The following is a 22,699-nucleotide window of genomic DNA, read 5'->3' as shown; positions in this document are numbered from 1 at the left end:
CTGGGTTCAAATTCCGACTCTGCCCCTTTGAGGTATGTGACTTGTGGCAGGTCAGGTCACTCCATAGAACCTCTGTTTCTTTTCCTGTAGAATGAGGATAATAACGGCCCTGTGATGGGGCTGGCACGCTAGCACGCGAAAACATCCGGGACCCATGAGTGAGCCACACAAGGCAGGCAGGCCCACGGGCACGGGCCCCGCCTCCTCTCTCCTGCAGGACTTGCCAGGGCTGGGGGCGGGTCTCCTGCCTGCTCCGGTTCTCATCACTCCTGTCTCTCCATGTCCCTCAATCACCAATTCTTTTTTCATAAGCAAAGGAATCGACCTACAAGCCACAAAGGGGGCGGTTGTCAGCCACACACGGAGCGAGGGTGCTTCCAGGCCGACAGGCCTGAGCGTCTCTGGGGGAGGGGAGGGGGGGTAATTGGAGCCCTGCATCTGGACAGACACCTCTTCTGGGCCAGCCGAGGACTGACAGCCAGGCTGGGGCCCAGAGCTTGGCAGCAAAAGCGGCAGGCACTGTGGAGGCCCAGCCCCAGCACCGGGCTCTCTAGTGCCCAGAACTGGCAGCTGCCCCAGTACAGGAGCGGCTGGACTTCAGAGCAGCCGCGTGGGGCTCTGGCTGCAGGCATGCCGGCGCCCACATCCGGGTCCAGTTAATTAGTGAGACTGAAGACCAGCACCCACTGGGGCAAACCAGTCCCCTCCCAACACCCTACAGCAAGGACGGACTGACAGAAAGTTCAACTGACAGGGGGGCTTCTTTCTGGCCCTGCTCCCCTTCCCCAGAGGAGCAAAGAAGATGGGAAGGGGGGCGGAATGCTTAAATGCTGTGATGGTTAGGCTCATGTGTCAACACGGCGAGGTACTTGTGCCCAGTTGTTTGGTCAAGCAAGCACTGGGCTAACTGTAATACAAGGGCATTTATGCTAAGCCCCCTCTTGAAGTAGAGGGACTGGACTTCAACACCCCAGGGTCCACAGGATGGAGGAATAGAGTGTAGATTAGAGCGGACTTACTGGTGTTTTGCTGGGGAACTACTGTGATTAGTAAGGGAAGAAATTGTAGAAAGTGGCCATGGTTGTTGCTGAGGGTAGGGAGAGGGAAGAAGAGATATGATGTGAGGGCATTTTCAGGATTTGGAGTTGTCCTGGGTGGTGCTGCAGGGACAGATGCTGGACATCGTGTGTCCTGCCATGGCCCACTGGGTGGGCTGGGGGAGAGTGTAGACTACAACGTAGACCACAGTCCATGTGGTGCAGCAGACTCCAAAATGTATTCACCAGGTGCAGTGAATGTGCCACGATGATGGAAGAGGTTGTTGATATGGGAGGAGTGGGGTAGATGGGTGGGGGTATATGGGGACCTCATATTTTTTTAATGCAACATTTAAATGAAAATAAAGGAAAAAAAAAAAAAGAAAATGGCTTAAAGAGATCCAAGTCCAAACATGAAAAAATAATTTTTTATAGTAAGTGTTAAATAAAAGGAATATGCATGAAAAAAAAAAAACAACAAGGGCATTTATGGACTTTAGTCACCATTGACTTTACCACAGTGGTACATCGTATACCTGATTACAATTACATCAATCAGGGAGATTGCCATCAGCAATGAGCGACGATTAACCCAATCAACTGAATGCCTTAAAAGGGGAAGTGATTCCAGCATTGAGTGAGAATTTCCCAGCTCGTTTTTAGACAGCCAACATCTCCCAGAACTCATCAAGGACCTTCATTGGACTTTCATCAGAACCCCTGGTTTGCAGCCTGCCTGCGGAACTTGGACTTGTGCATCCCCACGGTCACGTGAGAGACTCAGATAAAATCTCTTACTACTGACAGATATCTCCTGTTGATTCTGTTTCCCTAGAGAACCTGACTAATACAAATGCCTTCAGCCATTGTCCTCCTCAACCCCAATACCCCGGGCTTGTCCTAGGAGGACTTGCTATGCTATACATTCCCATGTTAGGTATTTTAGCTCTACTTTTAGTAATATGTATAACCTTGGACTTTCCCTTTAAACCACTGTCACACTACATAATAGTACGCTAGTTACAAACATTATGTTGGGCTTTCACCTTTTCTATTGAGTTCCAAAGATTAACACACATCCTTTATACCAATTCTGCATACGTTAAGCATCAGCTTTCCATTCTCTAACTCATTCTATTTTCTGGTGACCCATATTCTAGTTATTAACTCCATGAGATTACACAATATATTTAGTTGACAGTAGCTCAATCGTGCAGTCTTTGTCCTTTTGCGTCAGGCTTGCTTCACTCAGCATAAAGTCCTCCAAGTTCATCCATGTTGTCATATGCTTTACAATTTCATTTCTTCTTACAGCTGCATAATATTCTATTACATACATATACCACATTATCCATTCATCAGGTGATAAGACACCTGGGTTGTTTCCATCTTTTGGCTATCGTGAACAACACTGCTATGACCGTAGGTGTGCAGATGTCTATTTGTGTCACTGCTCTCAGTTCTTCTGGGTATATACCAGTAGAGGTATTGCTGGGTCACGTGGCAAGTCTATATTCAACTTCTTTAGGAACTGCCAAATACTCTCCACAGTGGCTATACCATTCTCCATTCCCACCAACAGTGAAAAATTGTCCTATCTTTCCACACCTTCTCCAATACTTGTAGTTCGTTCTTTTTAATAGTAGCATTTTTAACAGATGTGAAATTATAGCTCATGGTAGCTTAGATTTGCATTTCCCTAATTGCTAGTGATGTTGAACATTTTTTATGTGTTCAGTTTTTTTTTGCCATTTGTATTTCTTCTTTGGACAAATGTCTACTCAAGTCTTTGCCCAGTTTTTCAATTGAGTCACTTGTCTTTTATATTGTTGAGCTGTAGCATCTCTTTACATATTATGGATATTAAACCCTTATCAGATATGTGATTTCCAAATATCTTTTCCCATTGAGTCAGCTGCCTTTTCACCCTTTTGACAAAGTCCTTTGAGGTGTGAAAGTGTCTAATTTTGAGGAGGTCCCATTTATCTATTTTTCCTTTTGTTGCTTGTGCTTTCAGTGTAAGGTACAAGAAACCACTACCTACCCACAAGATCTTTCAGATGCTTAGCTACATTTTCTTTTAGTAGTTTTATGGTCTTGGCTTTTATATTTAGGTCTTTGATCTATTTTGAGTTGATTCGTGTATAGGGACTGAGATAGGGGACATCGTTCATTCTTTTGATTATGGATATCCAGTTCTCCCAGCATCATTTGTTGAAAAGACTGTTTTGTCCCGTTAATATGGCTTTCATAGGTTTGTCAAAAACCAGTAGCCATAGAGGTGAGAGTTTATTTCTGGACCTTCAATTCTATTTCACTGATTGATGTATTTATCTTTATGCCAAATACCATAATGTTTGGACCACTGTAGCTTTGTAATGTTTCAAGGTCAGGCAGTGAAATTCCTCCCATGTCGCTCTTCTTTTTAAGAATGCTCTTGGCTATTGGGGTGCACTTTCCCTTCCAAATGAATTTGATAATTGCCATTTCTATTTCTATAAAGTAGGCTGTTGGAATTTTGATTGGTATTGCATTGAATCTATAAATTGGTTTGGGTAGGAATGACATCTTCATGATCTTTAGTTTCCCAATCCATGAACATGGAATGTCTCTCCATTTGTTTAGGTTTTCATTGATATATTTTAGCATTGTTTTGAAGTTTTCTGCATGTAAGTCCTGTACGTCTTTGGTTAAATTGATTCCTAGGTATTTGAGTCTTTTTGTTGCTATTGTAAATGGAATTTTTTCCCTTATTTCCTCCTTGATTGTTCAATACTAGTGTACAGAAACATTACTGATTTTTGTGTTGATCTTTTATCCTGCCACTTGCTGAACTTGTTTATTAGCTCAAGTAGCTTTGTCATAGACATCTCAGAATTATTTAAATATAGGATCATGTCATTCATCAATAGTGAGAGTTTTACTTCCTCTTTTCCTATTTGGATGCCTTTTTCCTTCTTGTTTAATTGCCCTAGCTAGAACTTCTAGCACAATTTTGAATAATGGTGACAGTGGGCATCCTTGTCTTGTTACTGATCTTAGAGGGAAAGCTTTCAATCTCTCCCCATTGAGTATGATGTTGGCTGTGTGTTGTTTATATATGCCCTTTATCATATTGAGGAATTTTACTTCTCTTCCTATCTTTCCAATTGTTTTTATCAAGAAAGGATGCTGGCAGCAGAAGTGGCTCAAGTGTTGAGCGCTTGCTTCCATGTATGAGGTCCTGGGTTTGATATTTGATACCTGTTAAAAAAACAAACAAACAAACAACATACCAACAAATGAAAACACCAACTCAGGGGAGCCAGTCAGTGTAGCTCAGTGGTTGAGCACTGGCTTCCCATATACAAGGTCTAGGTTCAATTCCTGGCACCAGTACCTCAAAAAAAAAAAAAAAAGAATGTTGGATTATTTTGTTGAATGCCTTTTCTGCATCAATCAAGATGATCATGTGTGGTTTTTTCCCCTTCAGTTTGTTAATCTTGTATATTAAGTTAAATGATTTTCTTATGTTGAACCACCCTTGCATACCAGGGATAAGTCCCATTTGGTCATGGTAGATAAGTCTTTTGATATGCTGTTGGATTCTATACGCAAGTAACTTCTTGAGAATTTTTGTATCTCAGTTCATCAGAATGATTGGTCTGAAATTTCTTTTCTTGTGTCTTTATCTGGTTTTGGTATTATGGTGATGTTGGCTTCATAAAATGTATTGGGTAATTTTCCTTCCTCTTCAATTTTTTGGAAGAGTTTAAACAGCACTGGTATTAATTTTTCTCAAAATGCTTGGTAGAATTCACCTGTGAAACAAACTGGTCCTCGACTTTTCTTTGTTGGGAGATTTTTGATAACTGATTTAATCTCTTTACATATGCTTGATATGTTAAGTTCTTGCTCTGTGACTGTAGGTTGTTTGTGCATTTCAAGGAATTTGTCATTTCATCTATGTCGTCTGGGTTGTTGGCATACAATTTCTCATAATGTCTTCTTATGACCCCTTTTATTTCTGTGGGGTCAGTTGTAACTTCTTTTTCTTTTCTGATTGTATTTATTTGTGTCTTCTCTCTTTTTTTCTTTGTTAGCACAGCTAAGAGTTTGTCAATTTTATTGATCTTCTCAAAGAACGAGCTTTTGGGGGAGCAGATGTGGCTCCAGCTGTGGAGCACCTGCTTCCCAAAAGGGAAGTCCTGAGTTCAGTTCCTGGCGCCTCCTAAAAACAAAAAAACAAACAAACAAAAGGAAAAACCAACTCAGGGGAGCTGATGTGGCTCAGTGGTTGAGGGCCAGCTTCCTACATATGAGGTCCCAGGTTCAATCCCCGGCCTCAGTACCTAAAAATAATAAACAAACAAACAAACAAACTTTAGGTTTTGTTGATTTTCTCTTTTTTTCCCCCTCAGTTTCATTGATTTCTGCTCTAATCTTTATTATTTCTTTCCTTCTGCTTGCTTTGGAACTGGCTTGCTGTTCTTTTTCTATTTTCTACAATTGTTCAGTTAGATCTTTGATTTTAGCTCTTTCTTTATTTTAAAATAGGCATTGAGGGTTATAAATTTCCCTCTCAGGACTGCCTTTGCCGTATCCCATAAGTTTTGATAGGCTGTGTTCTCATTTTCAATTATCTCAATATATTTACTAATTTTTTTGGTCCACTGATTATTTAGGAGTGTGTTGTGCAGCCTCCACACATTTGTGACTTTACCTCTTTCCTGTGTATTATTGATTTCCAGTTTCATTCTATTATGATCTGAGAAGGTGCTTTGCATAATTTCAATCTTTTTATATTTATTGAGACCCACATTGTGCTTTAACATGTAGTCTATCCTAGAGAAAGATCCATGAGCACTTGCAAAAAATGTATACCTGCTGAATTTGGGTGCAACGTTCTGTATATGTCTGTTACGTCTAGCTCATTTATCGCATTGTTTGAGTTTTTTGTTTCCTTGTTGATCTTCTGACTAGTTGTTCTTTCTAATGATGTGAGTAGTGTGCTAAAGCCTCCAACTATTAATGTAGAGGTATCTATTTCTCCCTTCAGTTTTGCCAGAGTTTGTCTCATGTATTTTGGGGCATCCTGGTTAGGTACTTAGATATTTATGATGTTACTTTTTTCCTGGTGAATTGTCCTTTTTATTAACATATAATAGCCTTCTGTATCTCTTAGAACTTTTTTGCATTTAAAGTCTGTTTTGCCTGATATTAATATAGCTACTCCTGCTCTTTTTTCATTATTATTTGCATGGAGTATCTTTTTCTAACCTTTCAATTTCAGCCAGTTTGTATCCCTGGGTCTAAGTAGGCAGCATATGGATGGCTCATGCTTTTTTATCATTCTGTTAGCCTTTATCTTTTGATTGGGGAATTTAATTCATTCACATTCAATGCTTTACTGTAAATGCATTATTTACTTCCACCATTTTATTTTTTGGTTTTCATATGTCATGTCTTATTTTCATCTGTCTTTTTCCTCTTTGATTATCCTTTCTGCTATTCTTGTCTTCTATACTTTACTCCAAGCCTCTCTCTCCTGGTCTTTTTCTTTCAGGTTGTAAGACTCCCTTAATATTTCCTGTAAAAGTGGGTTCTTTTTTACAAACTTTATTAGTTTCTGTTCATTTGTGGATATTTTAAACTCACCTTCATATTCGAAGGACAATTTTGTTGGATAAAGAATTGTGAGCTGACAGTTTTCCTCTTTTAGTATCCTAATTGTATCATATCACTGTCTTCTCACCACCATGGTTTCTGATGAGAAATCCACACTAAGTCTTGCTGGATGTCCCTTGTATGTGATGGTTTGCTTCTCCTTTGCTGCTCTCAGAAGTTTCTCTTTATCTTTGACAGTTGACATTCTGAGTAGTATGTGTCTTGCAGTAGGTCTATTTGGATTTATCCTAAGTGGAGTATGCTGTGCTTCTTGGACATGTGAGTTCATTTCTTTCATGAGCATTGGGAAGTTTTCAGCCATTATTTTCTCAAATACTCTTCCTACACTTTCCCCCTTCTCTTCTTCTTCTGGAATTCCCATGACATGAATGTTGCTGTGTTTTGTGTTATTCAACTCCCCTCTCTTCAATTTTTTCCATTCTTCTCTCTCTTCAATTTCAGCTGTTCTGTCTTTGGTATTACTTATTTTTTCTTCTATCATTTCAAGTCTTTCTGTTGTATGCCTCTAATGTGTTTTTTCATCTCACCTATCATGTCTTTCATTCCCATAAACTCTGCTTTCTATTCAGGTTTTCAAATTCTTCTTCGTGCTCTCTCAGTGTCTTCTTGATGTCCTTTTATCTCTTTAGGCATATTGTTTTTCAACTCATTAATTTTATTTTGGAAATTTCTGTGCATCTTGTTGATTGGTTGTCTCAAATCCTATGTCTTTTCTGGGGCTTTGATATATTCGTTTCCTTGGGCCATTTCTTCCATTTTCTTAGTGGGTCTTGTAATTTTTTTGCTGATGTCTAGGCAACTGATTATGATGGTAAGATTACTCAGATGCTCTATTTCTCTCTCATAGGGATTTAGTGGCAGGAGGTTGTGTGTTACTGCTGTTCTTGATTCTTGGTTTAACCTGGTCTGGGTCTTTAGAATTTTCCCTGTTAGTTGCTCAAATCTGGGCCCTGGACCCAGTAATGGGTTGCAGACCTACTTCCAAAGGCCTTGGGTAGGGAGGCTGGAAAGGCTGGAAAAAACTCTAACTTGCTTTTAATTTCCTCATGTGCACTTCCTTAGTCTGTCAGTAGATGGTGCTCTTTGCCAGCCCTCTCAGTTCAAAGCCTGTCAGCATTTGCGGCAACACAGACTGGATCAAGGTGGAGGCCAAGACCCTCGTAATTCAAACGTTTCAGAGGCAGTTCTCCAACCTTTGCTGGCAGCCCTCTCTATTTTCCCAGGCAGGGAATAATTTCACTCCCTCTGAGTCTTCAACAACCATGCCCAGTCAGTAGAGATGCTGAGTGAGAGCGTTATATCTCTTTAGTCCCTTGCCAGCTCCTAAGGCAAAAAAAACGGTGCGGCCCCACCCAGCCTGGAAGGGGTCCTGGGACACAGCAGACCAAAATTGTGGGTCAAAGCTGATTCAGGCTTAGGCTGTGTCCTCTCTCTCCCCTTTCCTGGGGAGGCTGATCCCTGCAGCCCCCTTTGTCTGTAGCTGTTGGCCCTGAGGCCTGAGAACTCAAGTGTCTGTAGGATGGGGGAGGATGACAACAGTTGCAGCTGTTGCTTTTAACTCACAGGTGTGCCTTCACGATTCTTTTCCTTGTCCCTCTCTTCTGGGCATTGTCTAGCCTTCCCCTCATGTCCTAAAACCGAGAAGATTTTTTTCCCAGGCTATTCTGCCTGTCCTCTAGCTATTTTTCTAGGAGAGAAGAGAGTCCTGTATCTTTCTAGTGTACCATCTTCGCGGAAACCTCCTGGGCCTGTTTCTAGAATCTGCTTTCAAATATCTTCTCCTCCTGTCAAGCAGGTACCCTGACTGGACCAAATGCAAGGTGGTGGTGTGTTAGTAAACTGCAGAGGGCCTAGGCCGGGAATCGTTGTAAGAAACCCTTCCCTGTTCTCCTGTAACCCTGCAGGGTGAGGCCCAGAAGGCTTCGGGGTCATGCCCTGGGAGCAGGAATTCTGGAAGGAGAGTCCTTTGGTGTTGGAGCTCTGGGCACCTCAAGCAGGAAGGCCTGGTCTTGCCTGTGCCTGGAGGAGAGAGCTGGGCCCGGGGGAAGCCCATGGGAGGGCAGCTGGCAGCCTGTCCTGTGGGCCAAGCCAAGACCAGCCTCCCCTTGGCAATCCCCAAGCTCCCTGACTTAGGGAACATCTGCCCTGCGGAGCTACAGAGCAGAATGTCCACCTACTGCTTGGCAGCCAGATTCAGGCAGTTTTCAAACAGGGAGGGCTGAGGGGGGCTAGTCCTGGCAAGACCCTGGGGCATTAAGCCCACCCCGCACTCAAACAGAAGAGAAAGCAGTAACTGCAGCTTGAAGGCTGGCACAGCCCATGAGGTCCCCTCCGTCACCTCCCTGAAACCTCCCAGCCACCTGCCCACAAGGAAGTACTATCCCTATTTTTTCAAATAAACTTTTTATTTTAGAAACCTTTTACATTTACAGAAAAGTTGCAAGAATATTACAGATTTTCCTATATCACACACCCAAGTGCCCCTAGAGTTAACATTACTACGGTACATTTGTCAATCTAATGAACCAATACTGACACATTATCATCATCTCAGGTCCATTCTTATTTCAGATTACCTTCATTTTTGTCTAATGTCCTGCATCTGTTCCCAGGATCCCTCATGAATTTGGTCATCATGTCTCCTTACAATTCTCTAGGCTGTGACAGTTTTTTTTTACTTGCCTAGTGTTTGACGACCTTGACGGTTTTGAGGAGTACTGGTCAGGAATTCCATGCCTGTCCTTCAATCTGAGGTTCAGCTTCCATTTGCACATACTTAGACAGGGGTGACGGGTTTTGAGGAGGAAGACCCCAGAGGGAATGTGCATCCTTACCACGTCACGTCATGAGCACATTCTGTCAGCACAACTCATCCCCCAGGTGAGCCTCTGCACCTGGCGGAGGGAGCGTTTGCCAGGGGTCTCCGATGCCAGGTTACTCTTTCCCCTCCTTTCCACACACACTACACGTATGCTTTCCATTCATACATACTCTTTAGAACGGAGTCACTAAGTGCAACCCACACTTGGTAAGTAGGGAGTCAAGATCCACCTCCTTGAGGAAGGAATATCTACATAAACTATTTGGAATTCTTCTGCATGGGAGAATTGTCTCTTCTCCCCCATTTACTTATTTGATCGTTATTTATATCAGTATGGGCCGTGGATATTGATATTATACCCTGGGCTATAATCTATCCCTACATTATTTTGTGGCTCAACTTGTTCAGCATTGGCCATTAGGAGTTCTTTCATTTGGCTCCTGTGTTCTTTTAACATAACCCCATCATTTTGGGTTTTTGAGCAGTTCTTTACTTTCTAGCACTACAAGATACTCCAGGCTCATATTGTATATTCCCTGCCCCAGACCTGGAATCAGCCATTTCTCCAAGGAGCTCCAGGGAGAAGGGTATATTATCCTGATGTTAATGGTGAGAAAAGGAGGCCCAAGGCGATGAAGTGATCGTCTAAGGATAGCAAACACGGTCAGAGTTCAAACCCAGGTCGCCTGAACACCTGAGTTGCTCGTGTGCTTTCCCTGCTCTGAACTTGCTGCCTCTGAACATTGACAGCACTGCTTGAAGACAGGGGGACAGCCACAATGACCTCTCCTGACCTTTCTAAGTCCTAGGGAGGTGAATGCAGCATGAAGTCCCAGGAGCTTGGATCATCCCTCTGGCCCTGCAGTCCCGGCCCCACTAACAGCTGGGCATGCGGTCACTGCACGGGCCGTGAGTGCCCACGCCCTGGGCACCTGAGACACATACTGCATTTCATCGCTCTTCTCACGTTTACGATGGCTTTAGGCCAGGGAGCAGGTGCCACGTGGTGGTCATTGCCTGTGCAATCCCTTTGTTATTCCTGGTGGCTTCACGGGACACCACAACCCTGGATGTTTCGGGCAAGGAACCATTTCAGGACAATCAGAGAGGAATGTGAGTGCTCGCAGGTGTCTGAAAACCTCCCACTGACACCCTCAGGTAAGGCTGAGAACTCGCCAGCATCAGGACTTGTAGAATGGGTGTCAGTGGCTTGGACGAAATCCCAGGGGTAAGAGTGGAGCGCACTATTACAAAGTGCGGCCTCACCGGTGCTCCTGAAGGCGCCGGGGGCAGTACTGACCGTGATTACTCTGCTGAAATGTGACTTGGAAGACTAACACTCTGAGTGAAAGGAATTTTTAGGAATACCTTCGTTTTCCATATTTTCATATCTATGTGAAATGTAATAAAATCTATGTCTAAATAAGTCTAAAAGAGCTCTTGTAATTAAGTATAAAATAAAAAATGCTAAATCATAAGATTGTATCATAGTTTAATTGGTGGCATGTTTTTCTTTCTTAAGTACATAAAATGATGGTACATCTGACAATCAACGGTGTCCTAGACTTAATGAAATGCGGCGTGTGTTCATACGTATGCATGAGCTTGTCTGTGTGTGCACACTAGATTTGGTGTGGTACATGTGGGTACATGTACCTACACAAACATACCTGTATCACTCGCATGGGTAATGACTACACGTGTGCATGTATATATCATGGGTGTGCAAGCATGTAATTTATGTGCATGTGCATGCCCGAGTGTGCATGAATGTATATCAGTAACGTACTTGCTGCCTGCAGACTGAGCTCCCTGCCCTTCCCAGGCCCTCGGGGACTGACCATGCAGTGGCCAGGGCCGAGCATTGGTTTCCTCTGGGTTGGGACGCTGAGACCTCTCCATGATGCATGTTCACTTACGTGTCCCATGGGCAGACCCTGTCTGGGAGCTCACCGGTCAGATCTTGGAGGCTGAGGTGTCTCACTGAGTGTCTTGATTTGTTTCTTAGTTGCTGCAAGCTCAGCAGTTCCATTCCCTCGCCCCAAGTTCATGGTCATGGCCCCGTTCTTCAAAGGGCTTGTGTGGGCTACGCTAGCACTTTCAACCGGCATGCCTCTTGGCTGAGAGTTCTCCTGGCACCCAGCTGCTCAGCACACCTCACGCCCAGGCTGTTTGTGTAGTGTGGCTCCAGAGAGCACAAGGGACGGCCCACCCAGTGCAACAGAGTCCCTTTCACAAGGCCACAATGCTCAGCACTTATCCCCCACAACCAATTTGCAAAATGCAGGCGCCTTTACGTCCAGCCCGGGTCTGCCCGTGTGCATAGAGAGGCAGTGTGGAGGCCCGGCTGTGACCTCACCTCTCGGAGCCCACAGCTCCTCATCTGTAGTGTGGAGGGAAGGCACCTTGTGCGTCAAGGATGAGGGTGATGGCAAATGTCAAGCACGGGGAAGGGCAGAGCTAGTACACTGTATGTGCTCCATGAATGGCATCTGTTGGTGTGAACCTTCTCCTTTCCATTTTGGGAGCCGACAGGTGGCCCATGACATCACCCCCAGAAACAGGATTTCAGGAGTCTGAACTCCAGTATATCAACTGAGCACTTGGTGAGCTGCGAAGACACTCGTGGGCCTGACTTCTCCTGCGCACAGAACCTCACCGTTCACTCTTTTGCGGTTCAGCCTGGTCTCTGCCCAGTGGGCTTGCTTTCACAACATAAGCCCCATGTGTGGGGCCCGGTGGCCCTTCCTAGAGTGGGCTTTCCCAGCCATGGCACTAAGGGCATTTTGATGTTGATACTGGTAATTACTGGTTTTGAGGGGACTGTCCTGAGCATTACAGGATGTTCAGCAGCGTCCCTGACCTCTACCCACTAGATGCCAATTGTGACGATCAAAAAATGTCCCCAGACATATCTAAAAGTCCAAGGGGGGCAGGGATGGAAATTGTCCCAGTTGAGAATCACAGCTTTAGAGTGAGTCAGTTTTTGCTTTCAGTTTTTGGGGTCTGAGTGCCTAAAAGCAGTGTTAGGTTTTTGTTTGTTCTGGGGGAGATGAAGGGACAGAAGAAGAGGAAAGGGACAAAAAAAAGGAGGAAGGGATTTGTATCCTTCCACAAGGAGGATGAGCTGCTCTGAAGGCCCACACACCCCTGAAAGGAGAAGGCCTGGCAAGGGAAACTGTCAGCATGAATGCAGTTTTTGTGGTGTTCAAAACCAGACCTCATGATGACTATTTACCATGCACCATGTGCCAACGGAATGCCACCCTCCCTGGCCGAGGCCACCAAGGCCATGCCTGACAGCTGTCCACACCCAAACCTCCTGGGTGTGGAAGGAGCACCAGGCTTTTCCAAGCAGGACGCCTGAATGGGCTCTGGGCTCCGCAAGGGCTCCCAGCCGGTCGGAAGCTGGCACGATGCCCGCAGGAGCACCAGCCAACTCCCCAGCAGCCACTGCCAGGACCTTTGTGCTGTAGTCTGTCTGGGAGGGCGGGGTGGGGGCTGACAGGGAGCCTGCCACCCAGACAGGTGAGCTGCCCAGAGTGGTCCTGGAGAAAGCAGAGCCTGGAAGCTTCTGGCTGCAGCCTGGCTCAGACAGAACCAATACCAGGGCCTCTTCCCCCCGCCGCCCCTCGCGCCAGCTCCAGCCCTGGGAGGACGCCAGCGTCCCCACATCCAAGGAAGTGCTCACCGCAGAGATTGGGCACGTCACCCCAGGCTGAGGAGCGTGAGCAGGCATGAGCAGAGCCTGACTCTGGCCCTGCCCCCCGCTGGCAGCCCCAACCCCAGCCGGGAATCACGCCTGGGAACCACGCTCCAGGTTCCAACTCTGCTTAAGGGCTGCGTCTCAGGAAGCTCATCCGTCCAGGGGCAGCACGCCTCCCACTCCCCAGGCCAGGAGTCCAGGGATCTTCCTTCTCCCTCCTCTCCACAGCTGCTTGTCCCCAAGTTCTGCCACAGCAGCAGAAAGGGAAAAGCACACTCGGGAATCAGACAGATCTGAGTTTGAATCCCGCCTCACCACTTACTGGCTGAGTAGATTTTGAGCAAGACATTTGGCTTCTTGGAGCCTCAGAAGTAAAAGTAGGGAAGCGGATGTGGCTCAAGCAATGAGCTCCTGCCTACCATACAGGAGGTCCCGGATTCGGTTCCTGATGCTTTCTGGAGAAGATGAACAAGACAGTGAACTGGCGTGACAGGCAGGCGTGGCAAGCTGACACAACAAGGAGACACAAAGAGGAAAGACAATGAGAGATACAGCAAAGCAGGAAGCAGAGATGGCTCAAGTGACTGAGCACCTCTCCCACATGGGAGGTCCCAGGTTCGGTTCCTGGTGCCTCCTAAAGAGAAGACAAACAGACACAGAAAGCACAGAGCAAACGGACACAGAAAGCGCACAGTGAGTACAAACAACGGGGTGGGGGCGGGATAAATAAATAAGTCTTTTTCCAAAAAAAGAAGCAAAAGGAGTGTGAACTGCATGAGGCCATCGTGAGGACTCAAAGAGCCATCTATAAAATGCTCAGCTCAGCAACCGACGTGCAGCAGGTGCTGAACAAGACTGACGATTGGAGAGAGCTCTGAGAGGCCCCTCCGTGATCCCATCGCCAGGTCTCTGCGCTCCATCGTTCCTCCCTCAAATCCACCGTGTGTACCACCATCTGGAACCGGTCCACGCCTCTTCCATCCAGCCACGGCTAAACTGGTGAGAGGCAGCTGCAGCCTCCACTGCCACCCCCGCACACTGTCTGCCCTCTCCTCGCTGCCTCCGCAGTGGCTGTGCGGCCCCTGCAGGCTCTGCCCCTCACCAAATCCCCCTCTCCTCCAAGGCCAGCCTCGGCTCTAACCTCCTCCAGGAAGCCTTCCTTTCTCCCCATTCCACGGGGATGGCTGCCTCTCGAAGCTCCTTCGGCGCTGCCCTCAAGTGGGATGGAGCCTTGTTTTGCAGCCAAACTAAAGCTTCCAATACAGGACGTGTTGCCAGACTCTTTCCTCTTCCATTCTAATTTCAAGGCTAGGCACACAGCAGGCACTCACTAAATGCTGAAACAATGTTTCAAAGGGCTCAGTGCAAAGATTTGAAGAACCATTAAGGAAAGTGACCTGGTACAGATGGGTAAATCAAGGCACAGAGAAAGACAAGTTCATCCAGGGCCCACCAGCCTGAGAGGGAGGGAAGAGAAAGGGTCCTTACCAGTCACGTGGAGCTGCATGAATATTTACAGCACGTCTCCAGCTTAATTCAAGAGTTAAAGGAGAGGTGGGACAACCCTGCCTCATTCTCTCGGCTGCCCCCAGAACGGCAGGTCCGAGCACCCGAGCACCCGAGCATTTCACTCACGATTCCTGCCCCTCCTGGGTGAGCGGGACAGAACCATCCAGCCTGGGAACCTCCTCTCTGACCCTGCTAGCCCAGCCCAAGATCAGGATCAGAAATGACCGGAGGCAGGCGGGCACTCCGGGGAGAATGCCAAGTGACACCCTCTTTACTGGCTCTGTGAAGTCCCCCACGGGAGCCGGCGCTTCAGCATCCCAGACAAACAAGAGATCCACACAACGGACAGGATGTGCCGCTGGCCCCCCAGGAGAGGGGACAAGAGGCCTCGAAGAGAGGTTGGCGGCCCGCCATCCGCTCCCACCTGCTCCCTCCACAAGGGGCCGGAACTCTGGCTTGGCTGTCCCTCTGTGCTCCGGGAAGCCAGAATCCCACACTGTGCACCAGGCAACAGCCCCGAGAGCCACGGCCACAGGTCCCAGGGCCTTAACGAGACCCATCTGATCGCGTCACGTTTCTGTCTGGGCAAGCCCTTCAGAAGTAAACTTTGCTCTATGGAAAGTAATATTCCTTTCTATGGCCCTCCAAGAGACCTCTCCCAGTTTCCAAGGGAAGGCCCTAAATTCTGCTTGGGGAAAGAGTTCCCATCAGCACCTCCACTCCCATTACTCTCCTAACTTCCTGCCTTGAACCTCGGGTTTCATCCTTTACCACTGCCCCAAAGAGCTCCATGCCCCAGTCGGCCCCTCGGGGCTCTTGCTAGAAGGACTCGGACCAGACCAGCCACTGGCTCTAGTGAGGACCTTGCCAGGGACATACAGTGGCCACAACTTCTGAGTTCCCACCCCAGGCAGGTGTACTGCTAGAAAAACCCAGTATAATATTAAGGCATTGCACCCAACCTTATAATGTTGGAAAAATTCAGTGGCCCTCTTCCTCACCTCCCAGAGGCATGCAGAGCTAAACTGGATAATCAACTTTGTTTGTTTCAACCGGCATAAAAGCTGTAGGAACAGCCCCTAAGGGGAGGGCAGACTTGAGATTGCAGGTCTCCCATCTCCTGGCCAGGAAGGCCTCTTTCCCTTCTGTCTATTCTGCCACACGGAGTGAACAAACCTGGCTGAGGACCACCGGCCCCTCCTCAGGAACCGCAGGGCCTGGCCCAGGCGTGGCCTCCACCCCGCCCCCAGGACACACTCGCTGTCCTGGGGTCACTCCTGACTCCCCTCCCCGCCTGGGACACCAGCGATGGACAGGGCCATCAGCAGGAGGCCGGAGACCCCGCTGTGCAGAGGCCACGGGAGGGGGTGCCCTGGAGTCGGGGAGAGCAGCCTTGGGGGCACAGCCAGCAAGCCAGAGCCAGCTCCCTGAGCCTGGAGTTTCTGAGTGAGGCCATCGGGGAGAAGACTCGTCCCATAGGGTGACAGGGAGACTCGCCTGAGGCCCCATTTATAAAAGGCCTGAAGGAAAAAAATATATATATAAATTAAAAAAATATATATATATATATATGTATATGGTCTGGCTCCCAGCCAGTGCTCAAAATCCATTCTAGTTCTTTCTGTAATTACATCATTTGCATCGGTCTGTGGTCACACACCAGCGTCCAGGCTCTGAGGGCAGGAACGACGTCTCCTACTCCTTCTATGTCCTCCCCGCAGGAAGCTTCTCGTGCCCTGCTTTCTAGGCACAGGTGCTGCTCCGCCTCACCCCCCAGCGGTGGGCTCCGGCCCGGCTGGCCCAAGCCAACCTTCCAGCTGGGGCACCGAGCCCGGGAAGGGCCAGTGAGCCACCCGGCCAGTCTTCCCTGGGATTTCATCTAACAGCAGAGGGCAGGAAAGGCCCTTTGCCCGCGGGTCCCATAGACCGGGCGAGTGGGAGTCTGGGATGTTGTGGTCTATCTCCTGTCAATTTGTCTCAACAAGCATGGACAGACAGGGACAGGGGCAGGGGGAGAGGGTCCTGATGTGGCGGGACCCTAGTCCCTGGGATCGCTGGAGCTGCCCTGTCCTGCAGTGGGCGTGGTCGGCAGCTTCCTTCCAGTATGTCCCTTTGACCTAAGCTGAGCTGGGCCTCTCTCACCTGCAACCACAAGAGCCCTGCACTGTGGAGGGCCGCGGGGGCAGCTCCCCACCTGGCTCTCAACAACTTAGTGGGTGACAGCCAAGGCTAGGGGTGAGGCCAGCTTGGGGGGCAGGGCTCCAGGAAGCCTGTCCCGCCCTCCCAGAACCTGCTGACCTACAGACACCTCAGGCCAGTCAAGACACACCTGAGGAGAGCAAGAGCCACAGAATTCTCCATGGGGGTACCAAGACCGGAGGGGTTCTCTGAAAGAGGCAGTACAGAACAGAACACACCACCCGGGACTGAGAGCTCGGCTGCCTTTCAGACCACCCCGCCCTCCAGCACACTGCACCTTCCGCATTCTCTCCACACCCCCTCTCCCAGAGAGATCCAGAAGGCCAGAGGCAGGCAACAGAGGCAGTGCTTGTGTTTTGGGGGGGGTCCCCCCCACAGAGCTGCTGAGGATTCTCTCCCACCTGGCCAGAATCCAGGGGTGTGGGACAAGTGAGGTGCCGACTCCGGCAGTGAAAAGCCCGTCTGCAAGTCGGACTCCTGGCTGACACCAATAACGAATGCCCTTGACCTGACACCCTGGTCCAAGTCTTAAATTTAGGGAAAACACATCTACTTCAACGGATACCGTGCACTGTGGACAGCTGCCTTTCTGCCTTAACTGCTTCCGATTACCTGGGAGCTGCTTTACAGCTGAGAGCACGCTGGAGAACAGAGGGCAAAGCGAAACATTTGTCGACAGGCCTGCCAATCCTGCGCCTGCCAAGAGAAGCCACATCTGAGTCCCTACTTCCCCATGAAAGGAACAATTCTGATTCATTTACATATTCACTTCCACATTCCTGATATACACATGCATCCATTCTTTGGGTTCTCTTCTGAATCGGTTAGAACACATTCGTTTTTACTGCCATGGGAGAGTCATGATTTTGCCTTTTCTGCACCTGATCTTTCAACGAACCGAAAGGCTCGAGGGCCATGATTAGGCACCAGCTCACGCCCCTGACTTCTTTATCCACAGCTTCAGGAGCACAGGACTCTCCTCCCGTGCTGCCCACTGGTGGGATTAGTTCCCAGCTGTGTGGTCTGAGGCCGGGCCAGGGATGTGGAGCGTCTGGGTGGGGGTGCTCGGTATGGCGAGTGCACTCACATGCATCCTCTCTCCCCCCCACCCCACCCCCAGGGGCTCCAGGCTTAGGGTTAGGGCAATAGCACATCCCAAAAGGAGGTAGCCAGTGGCAGGCTTTCTGCACCGCCTCCTCCCTGGGGCTCCTACAGTTGGGGCAACTTTTACCCCAGCCCTTTTACTGCCGCTGACATCGCAGGCAGAAACCTGCTGCCTTCGCCCTCCCCCCGCTCAGCCTGGGCTGGCGACCCACCTCTCTCATGGCTGCCATCCTTCCACGTTTACTGACCACCTGTCCCGATGAACACTGTGCTCTGTGCTGTCAGGGTTCAAAGAGGATGAGACCAAGTCCCTACTCCCATTCAGATAAAAAATTAGAATAACTTACACACAGATAAATAGCATAGCTATTAACAATAACAGGCAACATCGTGGAGTACGCGCTGTGTCAGGGACCTTGGGCCTTCTAAAGAAGCCCCACGCAAGCTCTCCAGGGCTACCCTTCTCAGCTCTTGTGTTCCTCTGAACATTCAGAATGAGCCATTCGCCCGGGTCCCCCTGCAGGGACTCAGGGAAGGGTACTTGTCCCGCTGCCTCCCAGGTGGCGCCCCCGGCAACACTGCTCTCCTCCCTCCTCCTTGAGCTGCAGGGTCCAGACGTGCTGAGCCAGGTCTGACCCCAACGAGCCACCCCCCACCTTGCTTCACGGGGGAAGGTCGGAGATCCTCCGCCAGCACCTGGCCTTGACCCGTGCTATTATCCCACCTTAGGGCTCGCTTGTGTCTTGACTGGCTCCCATCCTTCCCAGAGCTGCAGCTGCCCGCACCCAACAAAGCCTCTTGCCGGCAGAGAAATGCAGCGGAGCCCACTTCTGATGTCTGGACTCTTCTTTCTTTTCCGGTCTCCCTGCTCTCTGCCCTTTAGCTCAGGTGCCCACCCGTGTTCCACAGGCCAAATGTGGCATGGTGATGTTTTATTTGGCATTCCCAGTGGTTTTTGGTGTTTTTTTTTAACACCAAATTGTTGAAAAAATTGGGAGTTTTCATTACAGTGCTTTGATTTAACTGTCTCAAAATAAAAAATTTAATAAAAAATTTTTTTTAATTCTGCATTTCTGGGAAACGGACTTAGCCCAGTGGTTAGAGCGTCCGTCTACCACATGAGAGGTCCGTGGTTCAAACCCCAGGCCTCCTTGACCCATGTGGAGCTGGCCCATGCGCAGTGCTGATGCGCGCAAGGAGTGCCCTGCCACGCAGGGGTGTCCCCCACGTAGGGGAGCCCCATGCGCAAAGAGTGCGCCCTGTAAGGAGAGCCACCCAGCGCGAAAGAAAGTGCAGCCTGCCCAGGAATGGCACCGCCCACACTCCCGTGCCGCTGACGACAACAGAAGCGGACAAAGAAACAAGATGCAGCAAATAGACACAGAGAACAGACAGCCGGGGGAGGGGGGGGGGTTAAATAAATAAATAAATCTTAAAAAAAAATTTCTGCATTTCTCACTTTTCTAAAAACTAGCATTTCTGACAAGAGGCCTGCTTCTCTGCAAAACAATCTCAGTAGCAGCTGAGCAGTGCCCACTTTGGACAGGGCATGGGCTCTCCAGGTCACTACCTTCTCAAAATGTGCCCGTGTTCCTCATATCCCTGCTTGCCTGGTCCCTGCAAACATCCAAGTCTGTGACTGCCAAGGCCACGAGGGGCTCCCAGGATCCCCCCGCGCAGGCTGACAGCTCCCCTTTCCTTAGTAAAAGAGTCTCAGAGAAGTCCCTTCAACTCTAAGCCTGCCTGACCCAGCTCAAAAGGCGTCTGCAGGCTTCAGCTTGCCAGGGGACGGTGCTGATGGCCCGGGGGCCACCTCAGCCCAGGGGTGGACAGCTGAGGTCAGGCCCGGGACGGACATCAGGTCGGGCCAGGCCCACGGCACCACGGGACCCAGCCGCAAAGGCACGCCTGCGGGGCCAAGGAGGACGCAGCGACGCCCCCAAGTCCACCGTGGCAAACAGCAGGCGCCACAGAAACATTCGGTTCAGATCAGCCCTGGGCCCCCGCCCGCGCAGTCCCAGGACTCACGATGTTCATGAGCGTGAGGACGTAGTTCTGCACGTGCCTCCTGCCGTGGAAGCGCACCACCGAGTCGTCCACCGCCAGCAGCACCTCGATGCTGTAGCTGCCGGGCTTGGCGTGCCGCCGCTTGCGCTCCGCCTCGCCCAGTCGCTCCTCCACCAGGCCCAGCAGGTTGGGAAGGCCGCCCAGGCCAAAGGCTGGACCGGGAAGGGAAGACACCAAGTCAGACCACGTGAGGGACTGCCCCTGGGAGGACGTCCACCAACTCGGATTAGATAAGGGGCCCAGAAACTACGGCCCAGGGGCCAAACACGGCCCACCCCATTTTGTGAAAGCTTCCCTGGCACACAGGGTCGGGTCATTTGTCACAGCAGGGGCACGTCTTCCTGCCACTGTAAGCAAACACAGAACGAGGGCCCGTTCCATAGCAGCCCTTTTCTGGGCACGAGGGCACGGCTAAACCTTGAAGGCCCTGTAGCCGAGGAGGGAGAACCGGCCTAGGCGCCTGGAAGCCTGGGGCTGGGCCCCGCTCAGGCGACCTCGCTGTGGGCCCAGCCCGGGTCCCTGCACTCCCCTAGGCTGCACCCTGCTCTCCCGTAACAGGAGCAGGGAGAACCGTCACCTCCTGCCCCACAAGGGTGCCGTAAAATTCAGAGGTGATGCTTCTCAATTCCCCCCGATCACTGGTAGGGGCCAAAAACGTCACCCTCACAGCTTTGACCTTTGGGCTAAAAGCAAAATATTTCTTTTATTTAGTTAGCATTTTATTAATTCATACTACATAATTCAGGAGTTGGCAAACTTTTTCTGTAAAGGACAAGATAGTAAATAGTTTACGTTTTGTCGGCCATGGCTCTCTGTTGCAACTGCTCAGGTCTGCCACAAACGACAAAAACAGCCATAGATGATACATAAATGAGTGCATCCATGTTCCAATAAAACTTTATTTACATAAACAGGTGGCAGGCCATATGTGGCCCCTGGGCCTGGGTTTGCCAACTTCTAATTTAATCGAACCCTTACAACAATTCTATCAGGGTATCGTCCCCATCACACAAGTGAACAAACTGAGGTATTGAGGCTGAAAGATGTTAAATAACTTGCCCAGATCTGTCTGAATCAAAAGCCCATGCTCTGAACCATCTCCATCTGGACTGCCACTCCCTTTTAAATGCACAGATGCCTGAGAAACGTAGCATCTCCAATGCTGTCAGTCACTTACACCACAGTGTGAATGAATACTGGAGAAAAGTTTGAGAAGCAGTGAGTGTGGGTGCCTCTTGACAATGTAGGGAGGAAAAACACTCAGAAGGCAAGATAGTCAGACAGGAGGCTGTGTCCTCCCAAGAGACACTTCAAAGTTTTAATGCTTAACACCATTCCTCCCATTCCACCTTGAAGTTGAGACTTGGATCATTAACTTCCAAGAACAATCATTTATCCACAAATATTTGAGAACCTACCAGGTAGCTGGAAGGGACTGAAGTTATAAAGTGGCCACCACTACATCCCCAGCAGGGTCCAGGGCTGTGGCTGCAGGAGGGGCTCTAAATTCATTAGATGGATGGAGAGTGGGTGATCGATGCAGGTGGGGCCCCTGCCCCCAAGGAGCCTGCAGTCTAGTGGAGGCAACAGCTAAGAAAACAGATGGTAGCAATACAGTAGCATCAAGGGCTATAGCAGGACAGACTAGAAAAGGCTTCCACAGTGGAGACCCATCGGAGAGTCAGGGGAGGTGACACCGAAACTGAGGCCAAAGGAAAAGCAGGAATAACCTTGGAGAATGGGGAAAAGAGGGCCTGAGCAGAGGAAACTGCCTGCAAAACCCATAGTTATTTGTTTGTATTACGCACGAGAGCAAGTACCTGCAGGCACCACCTGCATGGAGGAATGGACGGCACCTTTCTGCAGAGATGGGAGTTTTGCCTCTAAGCTGTCTATCAACAGAGGTTCCCTGGAGCTGAACTCTCAGGGCAGGGAACCAAGGAGCTCAACACTTCTTACTTTTACTTCTTTCTTTTCCCTTTGGTTAGTGGCACTAGAGTGCAGTGAAAAAAAATTTTTTTAAATCACTAATCTTAGAGTTAAAAAAATGTGTGATCACTAACCCACTGGGAAAACCAGAAAGGGCAGCCTCTGGGCAGAGCCCGGCCTGGCGAGCAGAGCACAGGGCCTTCGGCCCCTAGGTGGGCGCCTCTCTGCAGGCCACACTGCCAACAGCCCCCAGAGGCCCTGGTGTCTGAGTCCACGGGTGAGTGTGGCAGCCCCTCAGACAACTGCCTGGGAGGGAGGAGGGGGAGCCCAGGAAGGCCCTGAAGTTTAAGGAGTGCAAGTGAAATTCTGCACTTGACCCTGGTAGGCCAGAAGGGAGGCTCAGAGAACTTACTCACCCCAAGTCACACAGCAAGTTAAAGGCAAGTGCCAGAATGTATACCCGGCTCCACTCCTCCAGCAGCATCACTCCCCATCACGGGAGCTCTGGGGCCCACCCAGGTTCTCTCTCAGCAGACAGTGCCGGGACATCAGCCCAGCCACACCCTCTTCCCCCAAGCTCCTGTCCTCAGGCCAGGAGCAGGTAGCCCTCAGGGCACAGCCAGCCAGCCAGGGGAGGCTTGCAGCGAGCCCACCCACGAA

General features: G+C 49.3%; 1 protein-coding gene across 1 annotated transcript in view; it reads right to left on the bottom strand.

Moving 5' to 3' along the window:
• The window catches only part of ADAMTS14 (ADAM metallopeptidase with thrombospondin type 1 motif 14), an 83,680-nt gene that overhangs the window by 35,648 nt on the left and 25,333 nt on the right, over window positions 1-22,699 (bottom strand). Inside the window, exon 4 of the mRNA XM_058298978.1 lies at window positions 20,072-20,262. Coding sequence (XP_058154961.1) covers window positions 20,072-20,262 — 191 coding nt within the window. The remainder of the gene's footprint in view (window positions 1-20,071; window positions 20,263-22,699) is intronic.

This window comes from Dasypus novemcinctus, chromosome 6 (assembly GCF_030445035.2).
Source record: "Dasypus novemcinctus isolate mDasNov1 chromosome 6, mDasNov1.1.hap2, whole genome shotgun sequence".
Lineage (NCBI taxonomy): Eukaryota > Metazoa > Chordata > Mammalia > Cingulata > Dasypodidae > Dasypus > Dasypus novemcinctus.
Note: the sequence above shows the minus strand (reverse complement) of the source record. Positions and strands in the feature narration are given on the sequence as shown.